Source organism: Pithys albifrons, chromosome 24 (genome assembly GCF_047495875.1).
Source record: "Pithys albifrons albifrons isolate INPA30051 chromosome 24, PitAlb_v1, whole genome shotgun sequence".
Classification (NCBI taxonomy): Eukaryota; Metazoa; Chordata; class Aves; order Passeriformes; family Thamnophilidae; genus Pithys; species Pithys albifrons.
This window is the reverse complement of record NC_092481.1, coordinates 6,160,196-6,186,749: the sequence shown is the minus strand read 5'-3', so window position 1 is coordinate 6,186,749 and position 26,554 is coordinate 6,160,196. Positions and strand designations below refer to the sequence as shown.

General features: G+C 54.5%; 1 protein-coding gene across 1 annotated transcript in view; it reads right to left on the bottom strand.

The window, feature by feature from the left end:
* CSMD2 (CUB and Sushi multiple domains 2) overlaps positions 1–26,554 on the bottom strand; it is a 292,995-nt gene that overhangs the window by 57,762 nt on the left and 208,679 nt on the right. Inside the window, exons 34-44 of the mRNA XM_071576489.1 lie at positions 25,759–25,962; positions 23,584–23,708; positions 20,051–20,147; positions 17,683–17,787; positions 13,822–13,940; positions 13,668–13,737; positions 10,464–10,580; positions 9,300–9,509; positions 6,908–7,096; positions 3,823–4,000; positions 2,141–2,286 (exon numbers count right to left, since the gene is read on the bottom strand). Of these exons, the coding sequence (XP_071432590.1) occupies positions 2,141–2,286; positions 3,823–4,000; positions 6,908–7,096; positions 9,300–9,509; positions 10,464–10,580; positions 13,668–13,737; positions 13,822–13,940; positions 17,683–17,787; positions 20,051–20,147; positions 23,584–23,708; positions 25,759–25,962 (1,560 nt within the window). The remainder of the gene's footprint in view (positions 1–2,140; positions 2,287–3,822; positions 4,001–6,907; positions 7,097–9,299; positions 9,510–10,463; positions 10,581–13,667; positions 13,738–13,821; positions 13,941–17,682; positions 17,788–20,050; positions 20,148–23,583; positions 23,709–25,758; positions 25,963–26,554) is intronic.

The following is a 26,554-nucleotide window of genomic DNA, read 5'->3' as shown; positions in this document are numbered from 1 at the left end:
CCCCAGTCAGTGCTGGACTCTTCACAGCACAGCAAGGCTGGCAGGCCTGGCAGCACCTTAATGAGGTTATGATGATGTTTAAATACATTTATAGAGGAGGAGATGCCCTGATTTCCTTACTCCATAACGTGGGGTTGGATGTTTTTCCAAAGGCTGTGGGAAAACAGGATGTTTGGAGGTGCAGGGAGCAGAGAGTTGTGTTGAAGGGGAGGATGGGCTGATGTATCCTGTGTGTGCCAGGGGAGGAAAACACAAACACAGGGTACCAAAGGGGTCTTGAGCTCCTTGGGGAGGGGGAAATGGCCCTGCCCATGGCAGGGGGTGGAACTGGGGGGGCTTTAAAGTCCTTTCCAACTCAAAGCATCCTGTGATGGTACAAATGAGACTTCCATAACAAGTCAAGCAGTTCAGAGAGCCCAGGTGACAAATGACTGTCAAACCACCCGGATTCCTTCCAATCCCAGACTTTATACGTGGATATAAAACACCCTCAGGATTAGGGAATGGCCATGTGGCTGATGGGCTGTGCCCACAGCAATGAGAGTCCCTCATGCCCACCCCAAGGGGCAGCACCCCCACCTGCAGCCCTGCCCTGCCCATCTCTGAGCCAACTACCCAGACCATCCTTTCCTGCAGATTGAGCCACTGGCTGGAATATCAATCCAGCAGCAGGAAATCAATCCCTTCTGAAGCCCAGAAATTCCTTGAACTCAACCTGGCCTGTCCCTCTTGAACTGCCCTCACCACATTCTGCAGGGGGTCAGCATGGAATTCCTGCCCCCCTTTGGTGCTGGAGCAGCACATTCCTGAGCAAGGGCCAGGAATTTGGCTCCATCTGCACTTCCCCAAATCCAGCACTGCCACAGCAACTGCCAACTAATCCGATTGCAAGTCAGGCTCTTGTTTAGTGCCACCAAGCAAATGCTCTCATTTCATGTAATACCCAAGATTTCACAGCAAAGAATCCCTGAGTAATCCAGGGATTTACAGGAATCCTCGTCCTCCCCAGGGGAATGGAGCTGTGTCTCAGCAGGATCGCTTCAAACAGCCCACCAGGATGATCCAGCTGGTTTAGCAGGGCTTTGGAAAAGGGAATATTGCACCCAGAAACGCTGAGAGCAAGGGGAGTTTCAGGCAAACACAGCCATGGAGAGGGTGGGATTCACAGGCATCCCCCTGGCACTGGGGTGGGGCTGGCAGGGATGTTATCACGGGATCATTGAGGTTGGAAAAGACCTCCAGGATCACTGAGTGCAACCAAAAGGGCTTTGCAGGTCCTTCACCTGCGCTTGAGTTATCCCAACATATCCCAATGTCCAGGTACAGGTGGATTTCCACACCTGCACAGGCTGGGACCACGTTTTGAAGAAACCTTCAATCTCAAGGCTGTGAAACTTTGTGGGAGCCTTCAGGGCAAAGTGAATATTGTACATCTTTCCCAGAGCTATTCCTGCCCCCCAAGTGCTCCATGTTCCCCCAGATCCCAAGTGATCCCCCAGATCCCAAGTGCTCCCTGCAGATCCCAACTGATCCCCCAGATTCCAAGTGATCCCCAAGACCCCAAGTGCTTCCCCCCAGATCCCAAGTGCTCCATGTTCTCCCAGATCCCAGGTGATCCCCCCCAGATCCCAAGTGCTCCATGTTCCCCCAGATCCCAGGTGATTCCTCCAGTTCCCAAGTGCTCCATGTTCCCCCAGATCCCAAGTGCTCCATGTTCTCCCAGATCCCAGGTGCTCCCCCAGATCCCAAGTGATCCCCCCAGATCCCAAATGATCCATGTTCTTCCAAATCCCAAGTGCTCCCCCCGGACCCCAAGTGATCCCCCCAGATCCCAAGCGATCCCCCCAGATCCCAAGTGCTTCATATTCTCCCAGATATCAAGTGACCCCCCAGATTCCAAGTGCTCCCCCCAGATCCCAAGTGCTCCCCCAGATCCCAAGTGCTCCCCCCAGACCCCAAGTGCTCCCCCAGATCCCAAGTGCTCCCCCCAGATCCCAAGTGCTCCCCCCAGATCCCAAGTGATCCCCCAGATTCCAAGAGCTCCCCCAGATCCCAGGTGTTCCATGTTCTCCCAGATCCCAAGTGCTCCTCCAGACCCCAAGTGCTCCCCCCAACTCCCATGGCAGACACAGATACAGACCAGAGAAATAAATGGCAAAAAGGCCTCCATTGGCAGCATCACTGTGGAACTTCAGCAGGACCTGGTTGGAGGAGCTTTGGGCGGATTTCTTGGCAGAGTTGCCAGTGAACACCCCGAGCTGGGGGGCTGTTTGTTGGGGACCATCCCTAAGGGCAGAAACACAAGAGAAGAGCATCATTCCATGTCCTTGACCTCAGAAACCAACTCTGCTCCCCCCCTGCACACACGGACTCCTCTGTGCTTGTCCTCCCTTGTCCTCCCCATCCCAGATCTCCATCCCCAGCAGCTCCCTGGGCCCTGACCTGCACTCCCAGTCCCTCTCCCTGCTCCAGAAGAACCAGACTCATCTCTTTTGGCCCACAGTGCTCACCCAGGGAATGATGAGCAACATGGACTTCACTTTCAGCCTCAGACCTCGAAGAATTAGGACCTGTTTTCCAAAGGAAACTCCCTGTTTGCACAACAGACACTGAGATTCTCTGAAGGTCAATCATGGAGTGCTACAAGCTCAAGAATTTGGCCACAAGCTCTTCAAGCAGAGCAGCTGCCTGTGCTCCCTTGGCTGCCTGGGGCTGATCATATGCATCATTATGCAGAAATCATATTTCTGTTTATTTACATTAAATGAAATAATGCAAAAATAATAATTTCCTTTCTCTGAACTGGAAAGGAAGCTCCTGGGAGGAAGGAACCAGTGTCATTGAGTCACTGCAGCTCCTGGAAGCTCCTGGGAGGAAGGAACCAGTGTCATTGAGTCACTGCAGCTCCTGGAAGCTCCTGGGAGGAAGGAACCAGTGTCATTGAGTCACTGCAGTTCCTGGAAGCTCCTGGGAGGAAGGAACCAGTGTCATTGAGTCACTGCAGCTCCTGGAAGCTCCTGGGAGGAAGGAACCAGTGTCATTGAGTCACTGCAGTTCCTGGAAGCTCCTGGGAGGAAGGAACCAGTGTCATTGAGTCACTGCAGTTCCTGGAAGCTCCTGGGAGGAAGGAACCAGTGTCATTGAGTCACTGCAGCTCCTGGAAGCTCCTGGGAGGAAGGAACCAGTGTCATTGAGTCACTGCAGCTCCTGGAAGCTCCTGGGAGGAAGGAACCAGTGTCATTGAGTCACTGCAGTTCCTGGAAGCTCCTGGGAGGAAGGAACCAGTGTCATTGAGTCACTGCAGCTCCTGGAAGCTCCTGGGAGGAAGGAACCAGTGTCATTGAGTCACTGCAGTTCCTGGAAGCTCCTGGGAGGAAGGAACCAGTGTCATTGAGTCACTGCAGCTCCTGGAAGCTCCTGGGAGGAAGGAACCAGTGTCATTGAGTCACTGCAGTTCCTGGAAGCTCCTGGGAGGAAGGAACCAGTGTCATTGAGTCACTGCAGCTCCTTGAAGCTCCAGGGAGGAAGGAACCAGTGTCATTGAGTCACTGCAGTTCCTGGAAGCTCCTGGGAGGAAGGAACCAGTGTCATTGAGTCACTGCAGTTCCTGGAAGCTCCTGGGAGGAAGGAACCAGTGTCATTGAGTCACTGCAGTTCCTGGAAGCTCCTGGGAGGAAGGAACCAGTGTCATTGAGTCACTGCAGCACAGCTGAGCCCATCTCCAGGAGATCCCAGTTCCCACCATCCTCAGGCCAAGAGCATCTTTGCAACCTGGAGCCCCTGGAGCAGATCCAGGAGGTGCCAGGGCCCAGCTGTACCCACCACACAGTGATGAAGTCGTTGTAGGGCTCAGTCTGCAGCAGGGTGAAGTTGAGGTGGATCCCGTACCCCACGGGCACCGTCAGGAGCCAAGTGCAGTCCTGGGAATTGGGGTACTGGTTGGGGAAGCCAGGAGAGTAAACTGTCCCATTTTGGGTGGTGACATTCCCCCCACAAGGCACTGCAGGAAATCAGAGAGAAACACAAACCTGAGGAAGAAATAACCCCCCAAACAGAACTCTTCAAGATCCTGTAACTCCCATTTTTCTTGCATTTTTATTTTATAACCAGATGTCAGTTCTGGATCCAGATCTTGGCCTAACTTGCCTCAAATTATCTCCACCTGTCACACCCACATCTGACATTTTTACCTTAATGTCATTACAATGAATTTATGATGTGCTTCAGAGCTTCAAGGAGCCTGCCAGGGCATCCTGTCCAGATGTGCCAGCCAGGTGTGCAAACAAACCCTCCCTCATGCCCTGCTAAGAGCCTCGGGGCTCCACCAGCTGCCTGCACCCCTGCATGGAGGGCAGAGCCCCTGCTGGCATCACCCCAGTGGGCAAAGCCATGCCCTGTGCCTGTGGCAGGGCAGGGTTGGCAGCAGGGGGAGAGCAGGGGCTGTGTGGCAGCAGCACCCGGGCCATTAATCACCACAATTCTGCTGCACGAGGCTCCTCCAGCTCCAAAGGAGCTTGGAAACCACAGAGGGGCAGTTAGAGACAGCCTGGGCAGGGACATGGGGCAGGGGGACATGGTGGGGACACGGTAGGGACATGGCAGGGACACGGCAGGGACACAGGGGCAGGGGGACATGGTGGGGACTCGGTGGGGACATGGTGGGGACACGTCGGGGACACGGCAGGGACACGGCAGGGACATGGCAGGGACACAGGGGCAGGGGGACATGGTGGGGACACGGTGGGGACATGGCAGGGACACGGCAGGGACATGGCAGGGACATGGCAGGGACATGGCAGGGACACAGGGGCAGAGGGACATGGTGGGGACACAGCAGGGACACAGGGGCAGGGGGACATGGTGGGGACATGGTGGGGACATGGCAGGGACACAGGGGCAGAGGGACATGATGGGGACATGTTGGGGACATGCTGGGGACATGTTGGGGACATGGCAGGGACATGGCAGGGACACAGGGGCAGAGGGTCATGATGGGGACATGGTGGGGACACAGCAGGGACACAGGGGCAGAAGGGTGAGCCCCTGCTGCAGGGACACGGTGGGGACATGATGGGGACACTGGTGGGGACACCGGTGGGGACACAGCAGGGCCCCAGCTCTGTTGGCTTCTCTACAAGCAGCAACCCCTGGACCCCCCTGGCATGGAAAAGCAGCTGAACCCCCTGGCAACACCTGCAGGGTGTCCCTGCCCCACCTGCAGGCACTGGCCCAGCTCTGCTCCAAAGCCAAGGGGCTGCACTAACCCAACCCTTGCCTGGGAACAGCCTGCCCAGGGCACTGGGGGAGGCACCACCCTGGGAACTGCTCAAAACCCACCGGGGTGTGGCACTGGAGGGGGTGGTTTGGTGGTGAACGTGGTGCTGGGGAGGTGGTTGGGTTTGAGAAGCTTAAAGGTCTTTTGCAACCTTAAGGATTCCCCACTTCTCCCTCCCCACACCAATTCAGGCTCAGGGGCTCACACCCAGCAACACACAGTCCTCTGTGGGCAGGAGCAGCTCCCAGAGCTCTGCCACCCTGTGCCAGCCGAGTGCCAAGTTCCAGAGACCCCCTGCCTGGCTCTGCTGCCTCTGGACCTTTCTGCAGAATTACAGCTTCTCTTTTAATTAAAAGAGCTTTCAGCACTGACCTGGCCAGGAAAGGTGAGGTGCTTTGCCTAAGGCAGCACATCCTCCCTGCCTCTGCTGCCATCAAAAAATGCACCAGTTAAGGAAAAAAAGCAAAAAAAATGCAAATTCTGCACTGCCTTTACCAGCAGGAACAGCCCAGCAAATGGGCCAAAACATCCTTAACCCTCACCCCTCTGCTCTCAAAGTGCTGCAGAGCCAGAAAACTACTGAAAACCTCAATAACAGGGGTGGTGGCAGCTGGCAGAGCTGGTACCTGAGGTGGTGAGGGCACAGCCCTGCTCCCAGCACCCTCTGGGCACAGGACAGGCTCCCCCTGCCACTCTGTGGGCTCAGGGAAAGAGCAGCTGAGGATTTGCTGCTTTATCCTCTGTGTTCTCTGGGCTTCAAGGACTTAAAAGAGGGAAAATATCACCTCTCTCTCTCTGCCCCCACTTCCTGCAGAGCAAAGGCTGGAAGAGGTTGGGAGAAAGGTCAGTGCTCCCGGGAAAGGTGGTGGGAAAGCTTCAACAAGCAGCACTGACCTTCTCAAAGGTTCATCTGCAAACCTTCTGAAGTAAATCCCACAGAATTCAGGCCATTGGCCCGAGGGGAGAGAGGCTGAGACAGCCACAGTGGGGGTGGGAAAGAGAATCTGGACATTGGAGTTTCCTTGTGTGGAATGTGGATCTCCACTGGTTCAGCCTGCAGAGCCCTCCTGGCACAAAGGGCTTCAGGAAGGAGACCATGGAAAGCTCCTGAAGGTCTCCCATCTGGATCATTTTGGAGCTGCCACCCTGAGGAGCCCAGAGAGGGACAATGTTCCCACCCTGAGGGTCCCCAGAGCTCAAGGCTCTTTTACCAGGACTGAGCTCAGTTACCAGTGCTGGATGTTGTTGGAGAAATGAAGCACAAGAGAAGCAGCTCTACAAGGACCTGGCCTGGTCCCTGCAGCTCCAGTGGCCCCAGCAGAGAGGGCAGAGCTGGAGAATCCTCACCCACAGCAGGTCACTCAACCCTCTCCAGAAGCTGCTCCTCGGTTCTCAACTGCCCCAAATACTCTCTTTGTGCTGGAACAGGCTGAACACCAACCCATGGAGAACACGCCCCAACCCCTCAGGGGGTGAGATCCCATTCCAAGGGCACATTCCCAGCCTGGCTCCAGCCAAGCTTTGCTTTCCAGAGGCACAATCCCAACACAAGGAGGCCAGCCCAGGGCTGGAGCCTTCCCCTCTGCCCAGGCACCGCTGTGCAGGTGCCCCCAGGTGCCCCCCAGGCCGTACCTTCACACCTGGGCAGGGGGTGGTCCCAGTTCCTGTTGGTGCCATGTTGGCACGTCAGCACGGGGTGCCCGATGAGGTGGTAGCCAGGGAGGCACTCGAAGGAGATGGACTGGCCAACGTTGTACCCAGCTCCTCTCACCACCCCGTTGGCAAAGGGCTCCGGGTCAGGGCACTCCTGCAGTTCGTAGGCTGGGAAAAAACAAAGCAAAGGGTTTCACATTCACCTCCCAGGGCCGTGGCACAGGAGGAGAGGGCACAGCACCAAGCTGTGCCAGGGCAGGGGCAGGCTGGACAGCAGCAGGAATTTCTGCATGGAAAAGGTTGTTAAGCATTGGAAAGGGCTGCCCAGGGAGGTTTGGAGTCCCCACTCCTGGAGGTGTCCAAGGAAAGCCTGGATGTGGCACAGGTGGGCATTGGGCACAGGGTGGACTCGATGACCTTGGAGGGCTTTGCCAACCTCAGTGGTTCTGTTTTCTCACAGGAGCAGGAGCAGCACATTCAGCTCCTCATCCAACTGCTTCACTGCAGGAGACAAACCTCACTGAGCCCCCCACATGTGCCTGGGGGCTGAGGGCACCCTCACCACAGGGTGCCCACCCCCCAGGCCCTGCAGTCTTTACCCAGAGTGCCCCACACTTCACTTCTCCCTGGCAAATCCTCCTTGTCCCTCCCCAAACGTGGCTGGTCCTGCAGCCCAACGTGAGTCAGTTGGTGACCATGTTCCACCTGGCATTAGGAATTAGTGGTCAGCCCTGCTGGAGCTCATTTGCATAGCAATTAGCAGGAGCTAATCCAGCTGCCAGGCTGGGCACGGCCCCTCCTCGGTGGCACTGCAGGAATGACACACGGCATGAACGAGCCAGGCCACAATTAATGTTCTCAATTAAGCCTGAGCAGAGGCTTTTACTGCTGCTCCTGGGGAGTCAGCCCTTGGCAGTCCTTGACTCCATCCTTCCCATTCCTTGCCTCTCCCTCCCAGCTGCTCCATTGGGCTCCCAGTTGCTCCTGATTCAGTGGGAAATGCCTGATCTGCCCTGGGCATCCTTTGCCCCCTTGTATTCCCACATGCCAAGGACAGGTGGGCAGGGAAGACCAAAAGGCTTTTAAAGATACTTATCAAGGCAGAGCTGTGGGTCAAGCAGGGCCAAAAGTTCATGTTCAGAACTGGGGAGCTGCCCAAGGATTCCAGCTGGGTTAAGAAGGCACCTCCACTCTCCCATCACCCCCAAAACTGCACTGTGGGGTCACCTTCTTATTTTAATGACTTATTTATCTCCTTTCTCTCCAAGTGTCCAAGCTTGGAGGTCTCTTCCAGGAGCCAGGTCTCTTCCAGCCCTGTTATATTATTTGGCTGTTGAATTATTTACCCAGTCCCCCACCAGCTACCTCAGCACAAGGCCAGGCTGAGCTAAGAACACATCAGGACTTCAGCTGAGACTGAAAAGCAGCTCTGACATTCCAAAGCAAACTCTGAGGACTCTTCTCCTTGAGCATGACAGTTGACAGAGCCAAGATCTAAGTGAACCTGGCTGGGATTAATTCAGAGGCATTTCAGTGTCACAGGGAGCTCCAGGAACATTCATTCTGTGCCGTGGCTGAAGTTGGAGAGAACAGTTCCCACTTATCAGGGTTAAGCTTGGCCTTCATGCAACACAGAATCACAGACAGTGAGTTGGGAGGGACCCACAAGGATCATCGAGTCCAACTCTGAGTCAATGGCCCACACAGGGGATTGAACCCATGACTTTGGCATCATTACAACCAAGTTTTAACCAACTGAGGTGTCCCTGCCCATGGCAGGGGGTGGCACTGGATGAGCTTTAAGGTTCCTCCCAACCCATTCACAGAATCCCAGACTGTTCTGAGTTGGACCCACAAGGATCATCGAGTCCAACTCTGAAGTCAATGGCCCACACAGGGGATTGAACCCACGACCTTGGGCATTATTACAACCAAGTTTTAACCAGCTGAGCTGATCTCAGAGTCTAAGCCCTTGTGAAATGACTCCAACAGCCATGACCACCTGTAGACGTGACAGTTTGTGACCCCCTGATATCTGAGGGAATGGATGAAGAGGTTGCTATGGAGCAGATTCTGGGTGTGTCCTTGAAGGAAAGCACTTTGGAATGCCCCCTTAAGGAGCAGAGAACCACCTGCAGAACGTGGGATCCCTTGGAGCCAGGGGAATGTTTCCATGTGTGCCTGGTGGGCTGACCAACCAATGGTGTGATGGTTTGTTGGATACAAGAGCAGATAAAAGGTGAACCCGTAACTAAAAATAAAGTTCAAGCCTTCTGATGCTGCTGTGCCTGATCCTCTTCCTGACCATCATTAACTCACCCCTCCAACCACCCAGGACTGTCCCAGTGCTGCTCCCCCCTGTCCTGCTGACCTTGGTACTCCAGCTTGAAGCCTGGCTTGTTCTGGGAGTGGTCACTGTGGAAGTACACGGTGGTCTCGTGGGCCGTGGAGAGCAGCGAGCCGGGCACGTCGGCGCCGCTGAACCGCCCGATGACGGCGCTGGTGTCGTAGGGGCCGTTCCGGATCTCCACAAAGTCGTGGTTGGGCTCCGTGGAGAAGTTCAGGAACTGGATGTGAGCACCTGGAGAGCAGGAAGGGACAGTGTGCTGTACCCAGAGATACACCTGAGCCTCAGCACCCACAGCAGCACCCACGGCAGCACCCCCGGCAGCACCCACGGCAGCACCCACGGCAGCACCCACGGCAGCACCCACAGCAGCACCTCCAGCAGCACCCACAGCAGCACCCACGGCAGCACCTCCAGCAGCACCCACAGCAGCATCCACAGCAGCACCCCCAGCAGCACCCACGGCAGCACCCACACCAGCACCCCCAGCAGCACCTCCAGCAGCACCCCCAGCAGCACCCACACCAGCATCCACGGCAGCACCCACGGCAGCACCCACGGCAGCACCCACGGCAGCACCCACACCAGCATCCACGGCAGCACCCACACCAGCACCCACAGCAGCACCCACACCAGCACCCACACCAGTACCCACACCAGCACCCACACCAGCACCCACACCAGCACCCACAGCAGCACCCACAGCAGCACCCACAGCAGCATCCACACCAGTACCCACACCAGCACCCACACCAGCACCCACAGCAGCACCCACAGCAGCACCCACAGCAGCACCCCCGGCAGCACCCACGGCAGCACCCACAGCAGCACCCACACCAGCACCCACAGCAGCACCCACAGCAGCACCCGGTGGTGCCCAGGGCAGCCTGGGCACTCAGCAGCACATTTACCACACTGGGGACAGAGTGGCCACAAACTGACAGAGGAGAGGTTTCCATCAGAGATTAGGAAGGAGTTGTTCCCAAAGAAGCTGTGGCTGCCCCATCCCTGGGAGTGTCCAAGGCCAGGCTGGAACAACCTGGGATAGTGGAAGGTGTCCCTGCCCATGGCAAGGGGTGGGACTGGATGGGCTTTGTGTTCCCTCCCAACCCATTCCATGATTTGATGATGTTCCCACCACCTCTCCTGTGACAGCAACAAACCAAAACCCAAGCCCAGCTGTCTCACCAAACCCCACTGGCAGCAATATCCTCCAGGTGCAGTCCAGGTTGCTGGGATAATTCCCTGGGAATCCTGGGCTCAGGAGAACTCCTTCCATCTCTTCTGCTGTCCCTCCACACTGGGCTGTAAAACCAACAGGATTAATGGTCAGGATCCCTCTAGCTCACTCTGGAGGATGGTCAGGACCAGCTGGGTGGGAAATGAAGAAACTCAACACTCAGGAGGGAAAAAGGAAACTCTGCTCTGAACTACCCCAAAGGTGGGCAAGCTCATTACCAGTGTCTGTCCTGCCCTCTGGAATGAAAGCCCAGAGATGCAGTTTGGGCAAGGCCAGAGGGACAGCCAGGTCTGAGCAGCACGAGAGGATTGGACACTGTTCTGGCCACAGACACTTCCCAGGGCATGGTGGGCACCAGCACTGGCTTGAAATTTTAACCAACTAAAAAAAGACTGTGAAGAAACAGAGTGATCCTGTTTTGACTCCAGTCACAGCTGCTCCTTTGTCTTGTTTCCTGCTCTACCTGCCAATCTCTGGGCAATTCCTGACAAATATGGAACAGAGTCTTTGCACACTGACTGCAGTGAATGCCCTGCCACCAGGAGACCCAGAGATGACAGCCCAAAACGTGTTTGCACAAGGCATCACATGAGATTTAGGCACAGAGAGCATCTTCTCATGCTTAGCTGGGTGACCTCTACCTGCTTACAGCAGCACCATCCAGCTGAATCCACCAGCTGGATGTTCTCCTAACACATTCTGACAGCAAGATACAGACTCTTTGTCCAATACCTCATTACTTGTGTACTTGCTACTAACAAGGTTTCTCCCAGAAGATTTCTCTTCCTTTTTCCTCTTAATGGCTCTTTAATAGAACTACTTCTAAATTATTTAGAAGTCGAGCATCTGGATGAAGTAGACCAGGAGAAAATCAGCACACTGGGCTGGGGAAGAGGGTTGTGCTCTGAGCAGGGGCACAGCCACAGCCAGGGCTCTGCCCAGGGCTTAGACCCTGCAGAGTGTGACAAGCCAAGGGCAAAGAGCCCCAGGATGGGGCTGAGACATCCACGGGGTGCTGAGACATCCCAGAGGAGATGAGGGTCACCCATGTGCCCAGGTGGCCAAGAAGGCCAATGGGATCCTGGCCTGGATCCAAACTAGCGTGACCAGCAGGCCCAGGGCAGTGACCCTTCCCCTGGACTCTGCCTTGGGGAGGCCACACCTTGAGTGTTGTGTTCAGTTCTGGGCCCCTCAGTTGAGGAAAGAGATTGAGGGGCTGGAGCGGGGCCAGAGAAGAGCAACGAGGCTGGAGAAGGGACTGGATGTGGCTCTGAGTGTCCTCTGAAACACCTCCAGGGACAGAGAATCCACCATGTCTTGATCCAACCCTGCTCTGATCAGGGACAGAGAATCCAACATGTCTTGATCCAACTCCACTGTGATCACCAGCCCAGGGCACTCTGTGCCCTGGGCTGGTGATCACAGTAGGGTTGGATCAAGTCGTGGTTGGATCAAGTCATGGTGATCACAGTGGGGTTGGATCAAGGGTTGATTATCTCAGAGGTCTCTTCCAACCCAAATGGGAAGAGAAGAGCAACGAGGCTGGAGAAGGGACTGGAGCACAAGTGCTGTGGGGAGAGGCTGAGGGAGCTGGGGGTGTTCAGCCTGGAGAAGAGGAGGCTCAGAGGTGACCTCAGCACTGTCTGGAACTGCCTGAAGGGAAGTTCTGGCCAGGTGGGGGTTGGTCTCTTCTCCCAGGCACTCAGCAATAGGACAAGGGGGCACGATGGGCTCAAGCTCTGCCAGGGGAAATTGAAGTTGGAGAGCAGAAAAAAATTCTTTGCAGAGAGAGTGCTCAGGGATTGGAATGGGCTGCCCAGAGAGGGGGTGGATTCCCCATCCCTGGAGGTTTTTCAACTGAGCTTGGCCGTGGCACTGAGTGCCATGATCTGGTAAAGGGACTGGAGTTGGACCAAGGGTAGGACTTGATGATCTCAGGGGTCTTTTCCAACCCAATCCATTCTATGATTCTCTGATTCTATGCTGACCCACACTTGGCTGCAGATGTTTGTGCCTCTCTGGAGCTGGATGAGCTTTCCCAGCAGAGTGAGAGGCAGCTGAGGGGTAAGAACAGGCAGGGTGGGTGCTTGTGCCCCTGCTCGTGGTCCTGGTTGGCTCTGATACCCCCCAACTCCCCCACCCTGGTGTTTGCACCCTGGCAGGGCCTGGGAGGCACAGCCCAGGCAGACTGAGCTGATTAAAAGAAGAAAACTTGTAGTTTCTCAGCCAGATGGGAATATTGGGATCCTCCCCCTTGCTGGGATCTCCCAGCTCTAGAGCTGAGCCAAAGGGCTTCTGATTTCTTTCAGAGCAGCTCCCCAGGGTGTGGGTCCTTCAGCTCAGTCATTCTCCTGTAAATGTCTCTCTATTTATTGCTGGCCTGCAGATCATCAGATAAAAGAACTGTTAGCTCTTATAATTACTTTAAAGCAAAATGATGTAAGCTAGAACAGCAGGAGCCTGAAATAACTGTTAACTAAAGCTATTAAATGCATAAATGTCTCTCTCTGAGCTGCAAAATGTGCAACATGAATATTAAACATTTCGATTTGCTAAAAGCAAAAGAGTGAAAATAATCATAAAGCTCCAGCAAGTTCCCTTTGCCTCTGTCCCTTTTCTCCTGGGGGTCACTTGTTCCATGGTGGAAAGGGACTGTCTCCCTGACAGGTGACCTGTGGCCACAAGTGGTCCCAGAGGACCTTCTGGACCCCAGAAGGGAACAAGGCACCAAAGGGGACCCTGAGAGGTAACAGGTTCCAGTGAAAGAAGCAGCTTTAGGGCTACCAAGATGTGTTTCATAAAAACAAAGTCTTCAGAAGGAAAAAAACCCACCCTCACCCCATGAAAACCAACCTGCCTCCAGCACAAAGAAATGTCAGGTTTTCCCTTTTGAACAGTTTTGTGTTGAGGAAGATTATTTTCTATTTCCATTTTCAGCCACATTTTAACCATTCAAAATAAAGCACTTCGGGCAGCCCTCGGGGACTTCTTGCTTGCAATTTCCCTGGCAACAAATGAGGCTTTTTCCACACTCTCTTTCTCCCTTCCAGAACAAACCTGAATTTCTCTAAATCAGCCCTTTAACTTGTATTTTTTTTTTAGGGAAGAGCTATAAATATCTGTCAGGTGGAGGGGGAGAGCACGAGCCGTACCGATGCAGAGCGGCGGAGGGTAATTCCAGCGGCGGACGGTGCCCGGCATGCAGGAGATGTGGGAGTGGCCCTGCAGGGATGGAAAACAAGTCAAGTTGGATTTTCCCATATTCCAGGGGTTTGTTGGCACCCTTTTCGTTGGCACTGCCCCTACCTGGAGGGCATAGCCCGGCTCACACTGGAAGGACACGACGTCGTTCACCAAGTAGCGCTCACCGATCTTGAGGCCGTTGCCAGGCACGGGGGGCTCTGGGCAGCTGGAGAGCCCCACAGCTGGGGAGGGAAGAGGGGTGAGGGGGGCAGGAGGAGTGGGAGCAAGTAAAGGTACTCTGGAGTTCGTGGCAGCTGAAGATTAATGAGGTCACAGCTTGGAGATGTCACACTCAAAGAGAATTTATTCAAAAAACTCCATGGAGAGAGCAAGGAAGAGGTAAAAGCCAAAGCTCTAACTTGCCCCTACAGAATATACCCCTTACCCTTTCCCACCCACTGTGTCTATAAAACTCGTCACAGCTTTAATTGGATGACACTTTTAGACAACTATTCACCACTGCCATGACCAGGTTATCTCTCCAACATTCCATTGCCACGAGCAGAACGACCCAAACCCCTCCTTATCTCGCTTGCTTTGCAAACTGTTGGTCTTTTGCACAGAACTATCTCTGCACCTGCCAGCAGGGCTCAGACTTGGTCTGTTATTCTAAAAACCCTTTTTCTCAACTCAAACATCTTTCTTTATTCCCACAGGAGCAACCCAGCATTTGACAGGAAGCTCAACAGGAGCCACCAGTGTGCCCAGGTGGCCAAGAAGGCCAAGGGGATCCTGGCCTGGATCCAAACTAGCGTGGCCAGCAGGCCCAGGGCAGTGACCCTTCCCCTGGACTCTGCCTTGGGGAGGCCACACCTTGAGTGTTGTGTTCAGTTCTGGGCCCCTCAGTTGAAGAAAGAGATTGAGGGGCTGGAGCGGGGCCAGAGAAGAGCAACGAGGCTGGAGAAGGGACTGGATGTGGCTCTGAGTGTCCTCTGAAACACCTCCAGGGACAGAGAATCCAACATGTCTTGATCCAACTCCACTCCTGTGCCCTGGACTGGTGATCACAGTAGGGTTGGATCAAGGGTTGGACTTGGTGATCTCAGAGGTCTCTTCCGACCCAACTGGGAAGAGAAGAGCAACAAGGCTGGTGAAGGGACTGGATGTGGCTCTGAGTGTCCTCTGAAACACCTCCAGGGACAGAGAATCCAACATTTCTTGATCCAACCCCATTGTGAGCAGGGACAGAGAATCCAACATGTCTTGTTGGATCAAGTCGTGGTTGGATCAAGTCGTGGTGATCACAGTAGGGTTGGATCAAAGGTTGGACTTGGTGATCTCAGAGGTCTGTGAGGGAGCTGGGGGTGTCCAGCCTGGAGAAGAGGAGGCTCAGAGGTGACCTCAGCACTGTCTGGAACTCCCTGAAGGGAAGTTCTGGCCAGCTGGGGGTTGGTCTCTTCTCCCAGGCACTCAGCAATAGGACAAGGGGGCACGATGGGCTCAAGTTCTGCCAGGGGAAATTTAACTTGGAGATGAGAAGAAAATTCTTCCCAGAGAGAGTGCTCAGGGATTGGAATGGGCTGCCCAGAGAGGGGGTGGATTCCCCATCCCTGGAGGTTTTTCAGCTGAGCTTGGCTGTGGCACTGAGTGCCATGATCTGGTAAAGGGACTGGAGTTGGACCAAGGGTTGGACTTGATGATCTCGGAGGGCTTTTCCAACCCAATCCATTCTGTGATCATCTCACCCCACTGCCCTGGTTACCAATCACCACCACACTGGGTGGGCAAGTCCTGTGGCCTTTGGATTCCCCATGGGCAGCCCTGAGTGTGCAGCATTGCTGAGTTAAGGGCACACCCAGGGGCCAGAGGAATTCAGGCACTGGAACACACATTGCTTTTCACATTGCCTGGCACAGCCCTGCCTGGCACAGCCCTGCCTGGCACAGCTCTCTTGCCCTCATCTCCCCTTCTCTCTGAACCACCAAATGGAGATAAAATGCAGCCTGAGGGCACCTCACACCAACTCCCATCACCTCCCTCACTCCTGTGTTGGCAGCTGCCACTACCAGAGAACCTTCTGCATCACTGCCAGGGCTGATGCTCTGCCCCAACCCCAACGAGCCACAGCAGAGGGAAAGAAAAGAGAAAGGAGGCAGGAGAGGCTGAGTCTCCTCCTGAGAGCCCAGTCACGATTTCCAGCCAGGAAACCTGTTCCCTCCCCACACATGGATGTGCTGCTTGACCTTCAGAGAGGCAGGAGGGAAAATGGCTTTAAATAACTTCTTGTTCAGATCAGTGGGCACCGAGTTCCACTCAGTCTTAAATTGTTCTTGCTCTGCTCTGACTTCAGAGCATGGAGAGAGATAAGAGCTTTGCTTGAGTAACCCAGAGAGGCAGAAGGGGGAGGCAAACCCTGGTGCTTCAGCTCATCTCTGCAAACTTCCTTGCAGCAGCTCTAACGAACACAGACAGAACCTGGGGCTCAGAGCTGGGAAATTCCAGCTGTACAAGCAAAGCCAAAAAACTCACATTATTTCCAGCTGCCCTGAAAATCAACACCTATTAATTTCCTCAGCAAAAGGAAACAACCAAGCTGATAATCCCCAGGCTCATGAAAAAGCTGCTCCTGAAGCTGCACTGGGGCAATACAGTGCTCAAAGAATTTATTGATTGGAGTGGAGATGGAGGAGACACAGAGTGGCAGCGAGAGAATTTCTATCCCCACATCCATTTGTGCAGCTCCCAGTCCCTGCCCTGCTGGTTGCTGAAAACTTGCTGGGTTCAATAATCAGCAAGGCCAGGAAAACCTGGCAGGGTTGGTACTGCAAAGCACAGAGGGCCATGGCACAGGATCCCAGACTGGTTGGGGCTGGGAGGGACCTTAAAGCTCACCCAGTGCTCACCCAGGGGCACCTTCCACTGTCCCAAGTTGCTCCCACCTGGCCCTGAACACTTCCAGGCATTGGGCACTCACTGCTTCTCTTGGCAAGATTTCTGAGCATGCTTTCCAAAATCAAATGCACTTTCAGACCTATTTGTTGCTTTAGGGAAAAAAGCCAAACCCAACAAACCCCACCAAAACCCCAACAGAACATTGGTCTGTGCCAGCTCTCCTGTGCCAAACAGGGGCTACCAGGAGCACACTGAGGGGCACCCCTGAGCCCACCCCTCCTCTCTCCTTCCCACCCCTGGGTGCAACCTGAGAGCAGGGACCCTCAGAGCCCCTTCCCCACCACCCCTGGGTGCAACTTGAGAACAGGGACCCTCCCAGCCCCTTCCCCACCACCCCTGGGTGCAGCCTAAGAGCAGGGACCCTTCCAGCCCTTCAGGGACCCTCCCAGCCCCTCAGGGACCCTCCCAGCCCCTTCCCCACCACCCCTGGGTGTAGCCTGAGAGCAGGAACTCTCACAGTCCCTCAGGGACCCTCCAAGCCCCTTCTTCACCACCCCTGGGTGCAGCCTGTGAGCAGGGACCCTCAGAGACTCTCTCAGCCCCTTCCCCACCATCCCTGGGTGCAACCTCAGAGCAGAGACCCTTCCAACCCCTCAGGGACCCTCCCAGCCCCTTCCCCACCACCCCTGGGTGCAGCATAAGAACAGGGACCCTCCCAGCCCCTTCTCCACCACCCCTGGGTGCAGCCTGAGAACAGGAACCCTCCCAGCCCCTCAGGGACCCTCCCAGCCCCTTCCCCACCACCCCTGGGTGTAGCCTGAGAGCAGGAACTCTCACAGTCCCTCAGGGACCGTCCAAACCCCTTCCCCACCACCCCTGGGTGCAGCCTGAGAACAGGGACCCTCAGAGCCCCTCAAGGACTCTCTCAAGCTCTTCCCCACCACCCCTGGGTGCAGCCTCAGAGCAGGGACCCTCCCAGCCCCTTCCCCACCGAGCAGCTCCCACTGGGATGAAGCAGCAGCTCCCCGAGCACCTCCCCATCCCTGGGAGGAACTGGGAGGAACTGGGAGGTCAGGTGTGAGCTGCTCTTACTCTTGTACTCCAGGTGGAACCCGGCAGCAGAGACGCTGATGTCGGAGTAGAAGTGCAGGTAGAGCTGGTTGGAGGTGCTGTTGAGCAGAGCAGGCACTGTGGTCCCTGCCAAAACAAGAGGAGCACAGAGACACTGAAGGGATCCCTCTCCTCCTCCTGTCCTCGGGGATTTGCTGCAGGAGAGGCTGAGGACAGAAAGTCCTTTCACTTAACAAGCTCCCTTGGTTTTGATCAGGTTCTAATGAGGTCAATTGAGGGACACCCAGGACCTCTCTGCAAGGGCCTGTTCAACATCAGCTGCCTGTGAAGCTTCACCACTGACACACAAAAAGCATCAAGAAGGGATGTGGAGATGAGAAACAGTGTGGGTGGGGCACAGATCCCCTGCACAGTCCATGTTCCTTCTCCTGCCTCATCCCCTGGAGCTGCTGCAGCACCAGGTAAGGCAGTTCTGCCCCACACTCTGCTGGTCCTTACCCACAACCCTTCTCCTCTCAACCCCAAAGCACCTGGAGCTCATTTGTACCTTAAATAAGCAGAAATTGGGGCCGTTGTTCTGCAGGGGGCTCTGAACTGAAAGCTTTGCCAAGCTCTTGGGCCACTGCTCCTCCCTGCTCTGCTGAAAGCCCCAGTTCCCACTGACAAGCCAAAAATAAAGTTGTTTTGTAGCCCTTCATGCCTTTTGATGCTCACCAGCCAGGTGAGGTCCCCCTGCCAGGTGTGGTGGGCTGAGCTGTGCCCTTTGGTGCCCACCAGCCAGGTGAGGTCCCCCTGCCATGTATGGTGGTCTGAGCTGTGCCTTTTGGTACCCACCAGCCAGGTGAGGTCTCCCTGCCAGGTGTGGTGGGCTGAGCTCTGCCCTTTGGTGCCCACCAGCCAGGTGAGGTCCCCCTGCCAGGTGTGGTGGTCTGAGCTGTGCCCTTTGGTGCCCACCAGCCAGGTGAGCTCACCCTGCCAGGTGTGGTGGGCTGAGCTCTGCCCTTTGGTGCCCACCAGCCAGGTGAGGTCCCCCTGCCATGTATGGTGGGCTGAGCCCTGCCCTTTGGTGCCCACCAGCCAGGTGAGGTCCCCCTGCCAGGTGTGGTGGTCTGAGCTCTGCCCTTTGTGCTCACCAGCCAGGTGAGGTACCCCTGCCAGGTGTGGTGGTCTGAGCTGTGCCCTTTGGTGCCCACCAGCCAGGTGAGGTCCCCCTGCCATGTATGGTGGGCTGAGCTGTGCCTTTTGGTACCCACCAGCCAGGTGAGGTCTCCCTGCCAGGTGTGGTGGTCTGAGCTGTGCCCTTTGGTGCCCACCAGCCAGGTGAGCTCACCCTGCCAGGTGTGGTGGGCTGAGCCCTGCCCTTTGTGCCCACCAGCCAGGTGAGGTCCCCCTGCCAGGTGTGGTGGGCTGAGCTCACCCCACCCAACCCACCAGCACTGTGGGAATTCCCAATTCCAGGCTGTGGATCAAAACCCACCGGGTTTGTGCCTGAAACTCCCTATCCATGTTTTCCTCAGGAAGACAGAGTTCAAATTCCCAGTCCAACAAAACTCCTGATTCCCTTTGAGCACAGCCTTAAATCTCTGCTGAGTTTTTGAAGCATGTCCCAGTTCAGCAGGTGGGACCAGTTTCTCCCAGTGTGGGTGTGACCAAAGCTGTGGATTCTCCACCCTCTGGGCCATTGCCCAGCAACTGTTCCCAAGGGCCCATTGGCAGCAGCTGCCCAGGGCACAGCTGAGCCCTCAGGCTGGGAGCTGGCTGGGAAAGAAGCCTGGCAGAGGAGCTGGGAGAACTGCCCTGCAGGGACTCCTTGGCACCTCCACACCCACCTGAGGGCTCAGCTCTGCTCATGGGCCAGCAACGAGCCCAAACTCCCCCCTGACTGCCAGAGTCAGATCCCCCAGTGTGGAACTCCCTGCCCTGGGGGAGGCACTGGGGGCTCCCACCCAAACCTGAGGGGAGACAATCTGGGGGCTTGGGGACCTCTGGGACCACTGATTGGATCCAGAGGAGGATCAGACCCTGGCCAGGAGGAGCCACCACTCTTGCCCAGACTGTGCCATCATCTGCACCAACAGGTTTGTCCCTTCCTTTTCCTTTGGCCTCGGAGGAACCACGTGGGGCTCAGCACAGGGGCCACCAAACCCCCCTGTGTTTGTGCCCCAGGGGGCTGGGTTAGACTGCTGGGTTGGGGGTTAAACCCAATTTCTCTTTGTGCCATTGCATTGATTGTAACCTTGGTATTAAATTGTGACTCTGTTTTACAATCTCTTCTGTGGTGGGTTCGTTTCTCCTGCAGGTTTCCCTTTAAACCAGCACAAAGCACTTAAGCTCAAGCTCAGTTTTATGCCCTGAGGAGGATGAGCTGTGCCCCTGTGGCAGCACCTACCAGAGAAGCTGCCCAGCATGGTGGCCGTGTTGTCCCCTCCATCAAACACCTCCAGGGAATCCCAGTTCTGCTCAGTGACAAAGCTGATCACCTGAATCTGCAGGGAAAGGAAAGGAAACAGAGTGACAGGACAAGCCCTGCAATAATGGTGACAAATTCAATTAATGGCAGTTAAAGGGGCACTAATTGAGTTACCACACACTCTGGAGTGTTAAATTATTTCTCTGTGCTGCTGCACAGGCAACACTTGGAGACTTGGCCTTTGGCCACCACCACTGGGTTTATCCAGCCCTTTTCCATCACCCTCCAGGCTCCTGTGGCAGGAATTCTGTTTTCTGCTGCTCCTACAAAGAAAGAGCTCCTGCAACTCATTTACAGCTGCTGAGAATCCTTTTTTTCCCTCTGTTTTTAGAAGTCCCTGAAGACTTTCAACCCTTTCAACTGAAAACAACCCCCAGCAGCCCAGGAGCTAAAATAAAAACAAAAAAACTGCATTAAACAACAGGATTTAAAAGAAAAATCCAATCAAGTTTCTGCCTTTTCTTTGTTTCTCAGCTTTTAGTTGATTCACTCGAGCTGTGGTTTGGAATTTCACCTCTCCCTGCCATGGCCCACAAGGTTTGGAGGCTTTAGGAAGTCACTTGACTCCATTAGTTGGAACATCAACACAATCCCCAAATCAGCAACATCGAGAGAGCTGAAAAAAATCTGCATTTACACCAGAAAGCAGCTCAGCCCTGAGCAAAGATCTCCGTGTGATTGCACAGATTTGTTTGCCACCATTACCACTAGAATGGATTTTGGTTTTAGTCCTCAATATTGGGGGTTCAGAGCCCTCAGTGAACACCCAAACTGCTGTAAATCAACTCAGGAGAACTGGCTGAGAAGGTGAGACAGCAAAGCTGAGAGAAAGCCAAGGGGGTTGGGGGAAAAGCAGCTTTAATCTGGAAACTCTGGAGGAAATTTTCCAACACTACCTCAAATTAAACTGAGACCAACAACATAAAAAAGGCCCATGAAGACAAATCAGGAGCATAAATGAGTTGTACAAGGAGAAGGTTGGAACTTTGGTGGTTTGGGTGAGCTTTCCCTCTTCATCTTTACTGCAGAGCCTCAATTAGAGCTCTTTGGATGAAGAATTCCTGCAATCCCAAAGCTTCTGCCTTGGATCTCCCTGGGCACAACAGTGAGGGCAGCTCAGTGCCCTCAAATCTCAGCTCCACACACCTGGACATGACCCTGGCAACCCTTTTTTCCACCCCCTCTTATTCCCTGGTTTACTCACCCACCCCAAACCCCACTTGCCTCTGCCCCACTGAACCTCAAGTGCAACACAGCCCTTTAAAAGAGTGGCTGGAGAGCAGCCAGGCAGAGGGACCTGGGAGTACTAATTGACAGGGAGCTCAACAAGAGCCAAGAGTGTGCCCAGGTGGCCAAGAAGGCCAATGGGATCCTGGCCTGGATCCAAACTAGCGTGGCCAGCAGGCCCAGGGCAGTGACCCTTCCCCTGGACTCTGCCTTGGGGAGGCCACACCTTGAGTGTTGTGTTCAGTTCTGGGCCCCTCAGTTGAGGCAAGAGATTGAGGGGCTGGAGCGGGGCCAGAGAAGAGCAACGAGGCTGGAGAAGGGACTGGATGTGGCACTGAGTGTCCTCTGAAACACCTCCAGGGACAGAGAATCCAACATGTCTTGATCCAACCCCACTGTGAGCAGGGACAGAGAATCCAACATGTCTTGATCCAACCCTGCTCTGATCAGGGACAGAGAATCCAACATGTCTTGATCCAACCCTACTGTGAGCAGGGACAGAGAATCCAACATGTCTTGATCTGTGCCCTGGGCTGGTGATGACAGTGGGGTTGGATCAAGACATGGTTGGATAAAGTCATGGTGATCACAGTGGGGTTGGATCAAGGGTTGATGATCTCAGAGGTCTCTTCCAACCCAACTGAGAAGAGAAGAGCAACGAGGCTGGAGAAGGGACTGGAGCACAAGTGCTGTGGGGAGAGGCTGAGGGAGCTGGGGGTGTTCAGCCTGGAGAAGAGGAGGCTCAGAGGTGACCTCAGCACTGTCTGGAACTGCCTGAAGGGAAGTTCTGGCCAGGTGGGGGTTGGTCTCTTCTCCCAGGCACTCAGCAATAGGACAAGGGGGCACGATGGGCTCAAGCTCTGCCAGGGGAAATTGAAGTTGGAGAGCAGAAAATAATTCTTCACACAGAGAGTGCTCAGGGATTGGAATGGGCTGCCCAGAGAGGGGGTGGATTCCCCATCCTTGGAGGTTTTTCAGCTGAGCTTGGCCGTGGCACTGAGTGCCATGATCTGGTAAAGGGACTGGAGTTGGACCAAGGGTTGGACTTGATCTCAGAGGGCTTTTCCAACCCAATCACTTCTATGATTCTCTGATTCTATGAATTTAAAAAATCAGAGCCCGTTATTTTGGCCATTTTAATCTTTTTCCTCTTTGATTTCTTCTCAATAACATAAAGTTCCTCCAAAGGTTTTCCTACCAAAGGGCAAGTGGAGTTTTGTGGCAGGGATGGCAGTGCCCCCTCGGTGCCCTCCCTGCTCACACCCACCGTGCCAACCCTCCCTCCTGCCTCATTACACCCCTATAGTGATTTTCAGGATTGAAAGTGGATTGAGAACAAGCATTTTGTTTGCTCTTCCATTTCCTAAATTATTTATTCTCCCCCCCAAGTTAACGGAATAAACATTTTTAAGGTCCTAATTCTCGTCTGACATGTGGATTCACGAGGGATCTGCATCTATTTACTGCCATGTATATAAATTAATTCACTCAGGAAGGTTTGCTGTGGGCATGAATAATTCATGGCAGAAGTTCCAGCTCGCACCCTGAGTACAGAAAAATCCTGCAAGTGAGTCTGTGCTACCAACAAAGCTTTAATTTCACCTCCTCCCCTGATTTGCAGACTTTTAACCTTTAATTGTTGTACAAAATGAGGATAAAGTGATGCTTAAATTGGTATCTAATTCAGAAAAGCAGGACCAGGGAAGTGGGGCAGGTCCATCACTTTCCTCACAAGAAAATATTCCTTCCCAATATCTAATCCAAACTTTCCCTCTTTTAGGTGGACCAGGGGAAGTTGGACCTGCCCTGAGGACTCTCCTGAGTCCCCCCAGCTGCTGGCACCGTACCTGGATCCTGCCACTCCCTGGGTGCTGTCCCTGGTCCCCACAGAGCAAAGATCATTCCCTGCCCTTCCTGAGGAAGTTGGACCTGCCATGAGGACTCTCCTGAGTGTCCCCACCTGCTGGCACCGTATCCTGCCCTTCCCTGGGTGCTGTCCCTGGTCCCCACAGAGCAGAGATCAGTCCCTGCCCCTCCTGAGGAAGTTGGACCTGCCCTGAGGACTCCCCTGAGTCTCCCCAGCTGCTGGCACCGTACCTGGATCCTGCCATGCCCTGGGTGCTGTCCCTGGTCTCCACAGAGCAGAGATCAGTCCCTGCCCTTCCTGAGGAAGTTGGACCTGCCCTGAGGACTCCCCTGAGTCTCCCCAGCTGCTGGCACTGTACCTGGATCCCTGCTCCCTCGGGGACTGTGATCTTCCACACACAGTTGAGGCTGTTCAGGTAGGGCTCTGGGAACCCCGGGGACAGGATGGTGCCCTTGCGCTCCGTCAGGTTCCCCCCGCATGGCACTGCACGGGGAGAGCACAGTTGGGAGGGGAAGGAACTGGACACAAAGCAAGCACTGGCTGATTGTAGCAACAGGAAAATCACAAGGGAGCAATTCAGATCTGTATAAGATGCTGTGAGACTGAAACCAGCCTGCACAAACCCTGTGAGACTCAGCCAGAAGCAGCAAAGGAGCTCAGCTGCTGCTGGCTGGTAGGGAGGAGGTTGCTCCCCAGGAATTCACACAGGAGGTTCTCACAGGACTCTGCAGGTGTGTGGAAACAGCCAGGATAAGGTACTGTGAACACTGGACTTGTGAGATACGGGTTCTAACCAATTAAAGTTTTGAGTCTGGTGGTCTGAAACTCCTTTTAGCCAATAAGATGTAGCTTTAACCCGATATAAACCATGTGCTGTGTAATAAAGGGTCTTCACTATAAACCTCATAGGCTTGTTGTGTGAAGTCCTTTCTCTCTGTAGTTAATTGTTTACTTTAGCTGATGACCCTGAGATCAGCTCAGTTGGTTAAAACTTGGTTGTAACAATGCCAAGGTCATGGGTTCAATCCCCTGGGTGGGTCATTGACTTCAGGGTTGGACTTGATCCTTGTGGGTCCCTCCCAGCTCAGAACAGTCTGGGATTCTGTGAATGAGTTGGGAGGAACCTTAAAGCTCATCCAGTGCCACCCCCTGCCATGGACAGGGACACCTCAGTTGGTTAAAACTTGGTTGTAATGATGCCCAAGGTCTTGGGTTCAATCCCCTGTGTGGGCCACTGACTTGAGAGTTGGACTCAATTTGTGGGTCCCTCCCAACTCAGAATAGTCTGGGATTCTGTGAATGGGTTGGGTTGGGAGGAACCTTAAAGCTCATCCAGTGCCACCCCCTGCAATGGACAGGGACACCTCAGTTGGTTAAAACTTGGTTGTAATGATGCCCAAGGTCTTGGGTTCAATTCCCTGTGTGGGCCATTGACTGAAGAGTTGGGCTCAATGATCCTTGTGGGTCTGTTGAGGGGTTTCTTTCAGAAAATGGGCTCATGAATGATCCAGCCTGAATCAACCCTGTGAGACTGAAGGCAGCTGAGAATAAACAAAGTCACAGGTGCTTGGAGGAGTTACAAACTCCCCAGAGGTTTCTCCTGAGAACTGCTCAGTTTTCTCACAGGACTCCAGAGGTGCACCTGAAAACCTCGAGGATGAGATAATATAAACACTGGACTTGTGAGCTGTGGGTTATAACCAGTTGGGATTTGCAGTGTGAGGTTCAATTTAGCCCATGGTCTGTGGCTCTAACTCTATAGAAACCATGTGTAGTGTGTCATAAGTTGGCATTCACTTGATCACATTGGTCTGTGTGTGGTGTCCAGTTCCTCCGTGGTTTATTTGTTGTTTATGGGTCCCTTCCAACTCAGAATAGTCTGTGATTTAAGGACAAGGTTTGTCTAAAGATTCCTTTATTTGGTCAATCTCTCCTGTAAGGTGTGACACTGGCACTGCACAGCCCTGGGGTGTGGGGAACACACCGGCCATGAGGCTGATCCTCCAGGGCCTGCTCTGCTCCAGAGGAGGGGACAGCAGCTTTCAGACAGCTCTGAGTTACTCTGGGTGCTGTCCCAGCTCTCACAGTGACTGTTGGATCAAAAGGTCCATTCCCTGGAGTCTGAGGTTCAATTCTCCTTGCTCAGAGGCAGGTTGGGCTGTTTTTTGTGGCACAGAATCCCAGCATGGTTTGGGTTGGGAGGGACCTTGAAGTCCATCTCATTCAACTCCCCAGCCATGGGCAATGACACCTTCCACTTTTCCAGGTTGCTCCAAGCCCTGTCCAACCTGGCCTGGAGCAATTCCAGGGATGGGGCAGCCACAGCTCTCTGGGCAGGCTCCAAGAGTGGTTTTATGTTTCATCAATGGTTTGTTTTGCTGTCAATGGCAGTTTTTATTTTCTCACAGAATCACAGAACATGCTGAGCTGGAAAAGCCCCACAAGGATCATCAAAGCCAAACCCTTGACCTTTCCCAGGACAACCCCAAGCCCATCATTCCAACCCAGGAGCTGCTCTGCCAAGGTCACCTACCCACACAGGTGGGCACAGACACGTTCCACTGTGCCAGGGCTCCAGGCATGGTGAGGCACTCGATGGTGGGGGAGCCATGGAGGGCATAGCCAGGGCTGCACTCGAACCTCACCACGGCGCCCACGGCGAAGTCGGTGCCCAGGCGCCGGTCGTGCCGCGGCTCTGGCACTGAGCTGCACTGCGTGGCACTGGTCCTGGGCACGGCTTGGGGGCAGCAGGGACCAGGGAGAGAGAGAGGAAACACGGTTAGAGCCCCTGTGTTGGAACTGTCAAGCGTTGAGTTAGAGGTGACACAGAAATGTGGTGGTACCCAAACCGCAAATGGAACCCAAACAGGAGCTCTGGGAAGAGAAAGATGTAACAGAAAAACAGAATGTCCTGAGCTGGGAGGGACTCCCAAGGACCATCCAGTCCAACTCCAGACCATGCCCAGACACCCCAACAATCCCACCCTGTCCCTCAGAGTGTTGTCCAAACCCTCCTGGAGCTCTGGCAGCCTCGGGGCCGTGCCCACTGCCCTGGGCAGCCTGCTCAGTGCCCACCACCCTCTGGGGGAAGAACCTTCTCCTGAGATCCCACCCGACCCTGCCCTGGCACAGCTCCAGCCCTTCCCTGGGTCCTGTCCTTGCTCACACAGAGCAGAGATCAGCCCCTGCCCATAACACACCAAATTCTGTCAACTCAAGTGATACAAATCCAAGTGACTCAATTCCAGTGTTCAAAACCCAAGTGGACGTGGCTCTTCCTGATATGATTTACTGGGCCTGGGGGTACTTTGGTGGAAGGCTGGACTTGG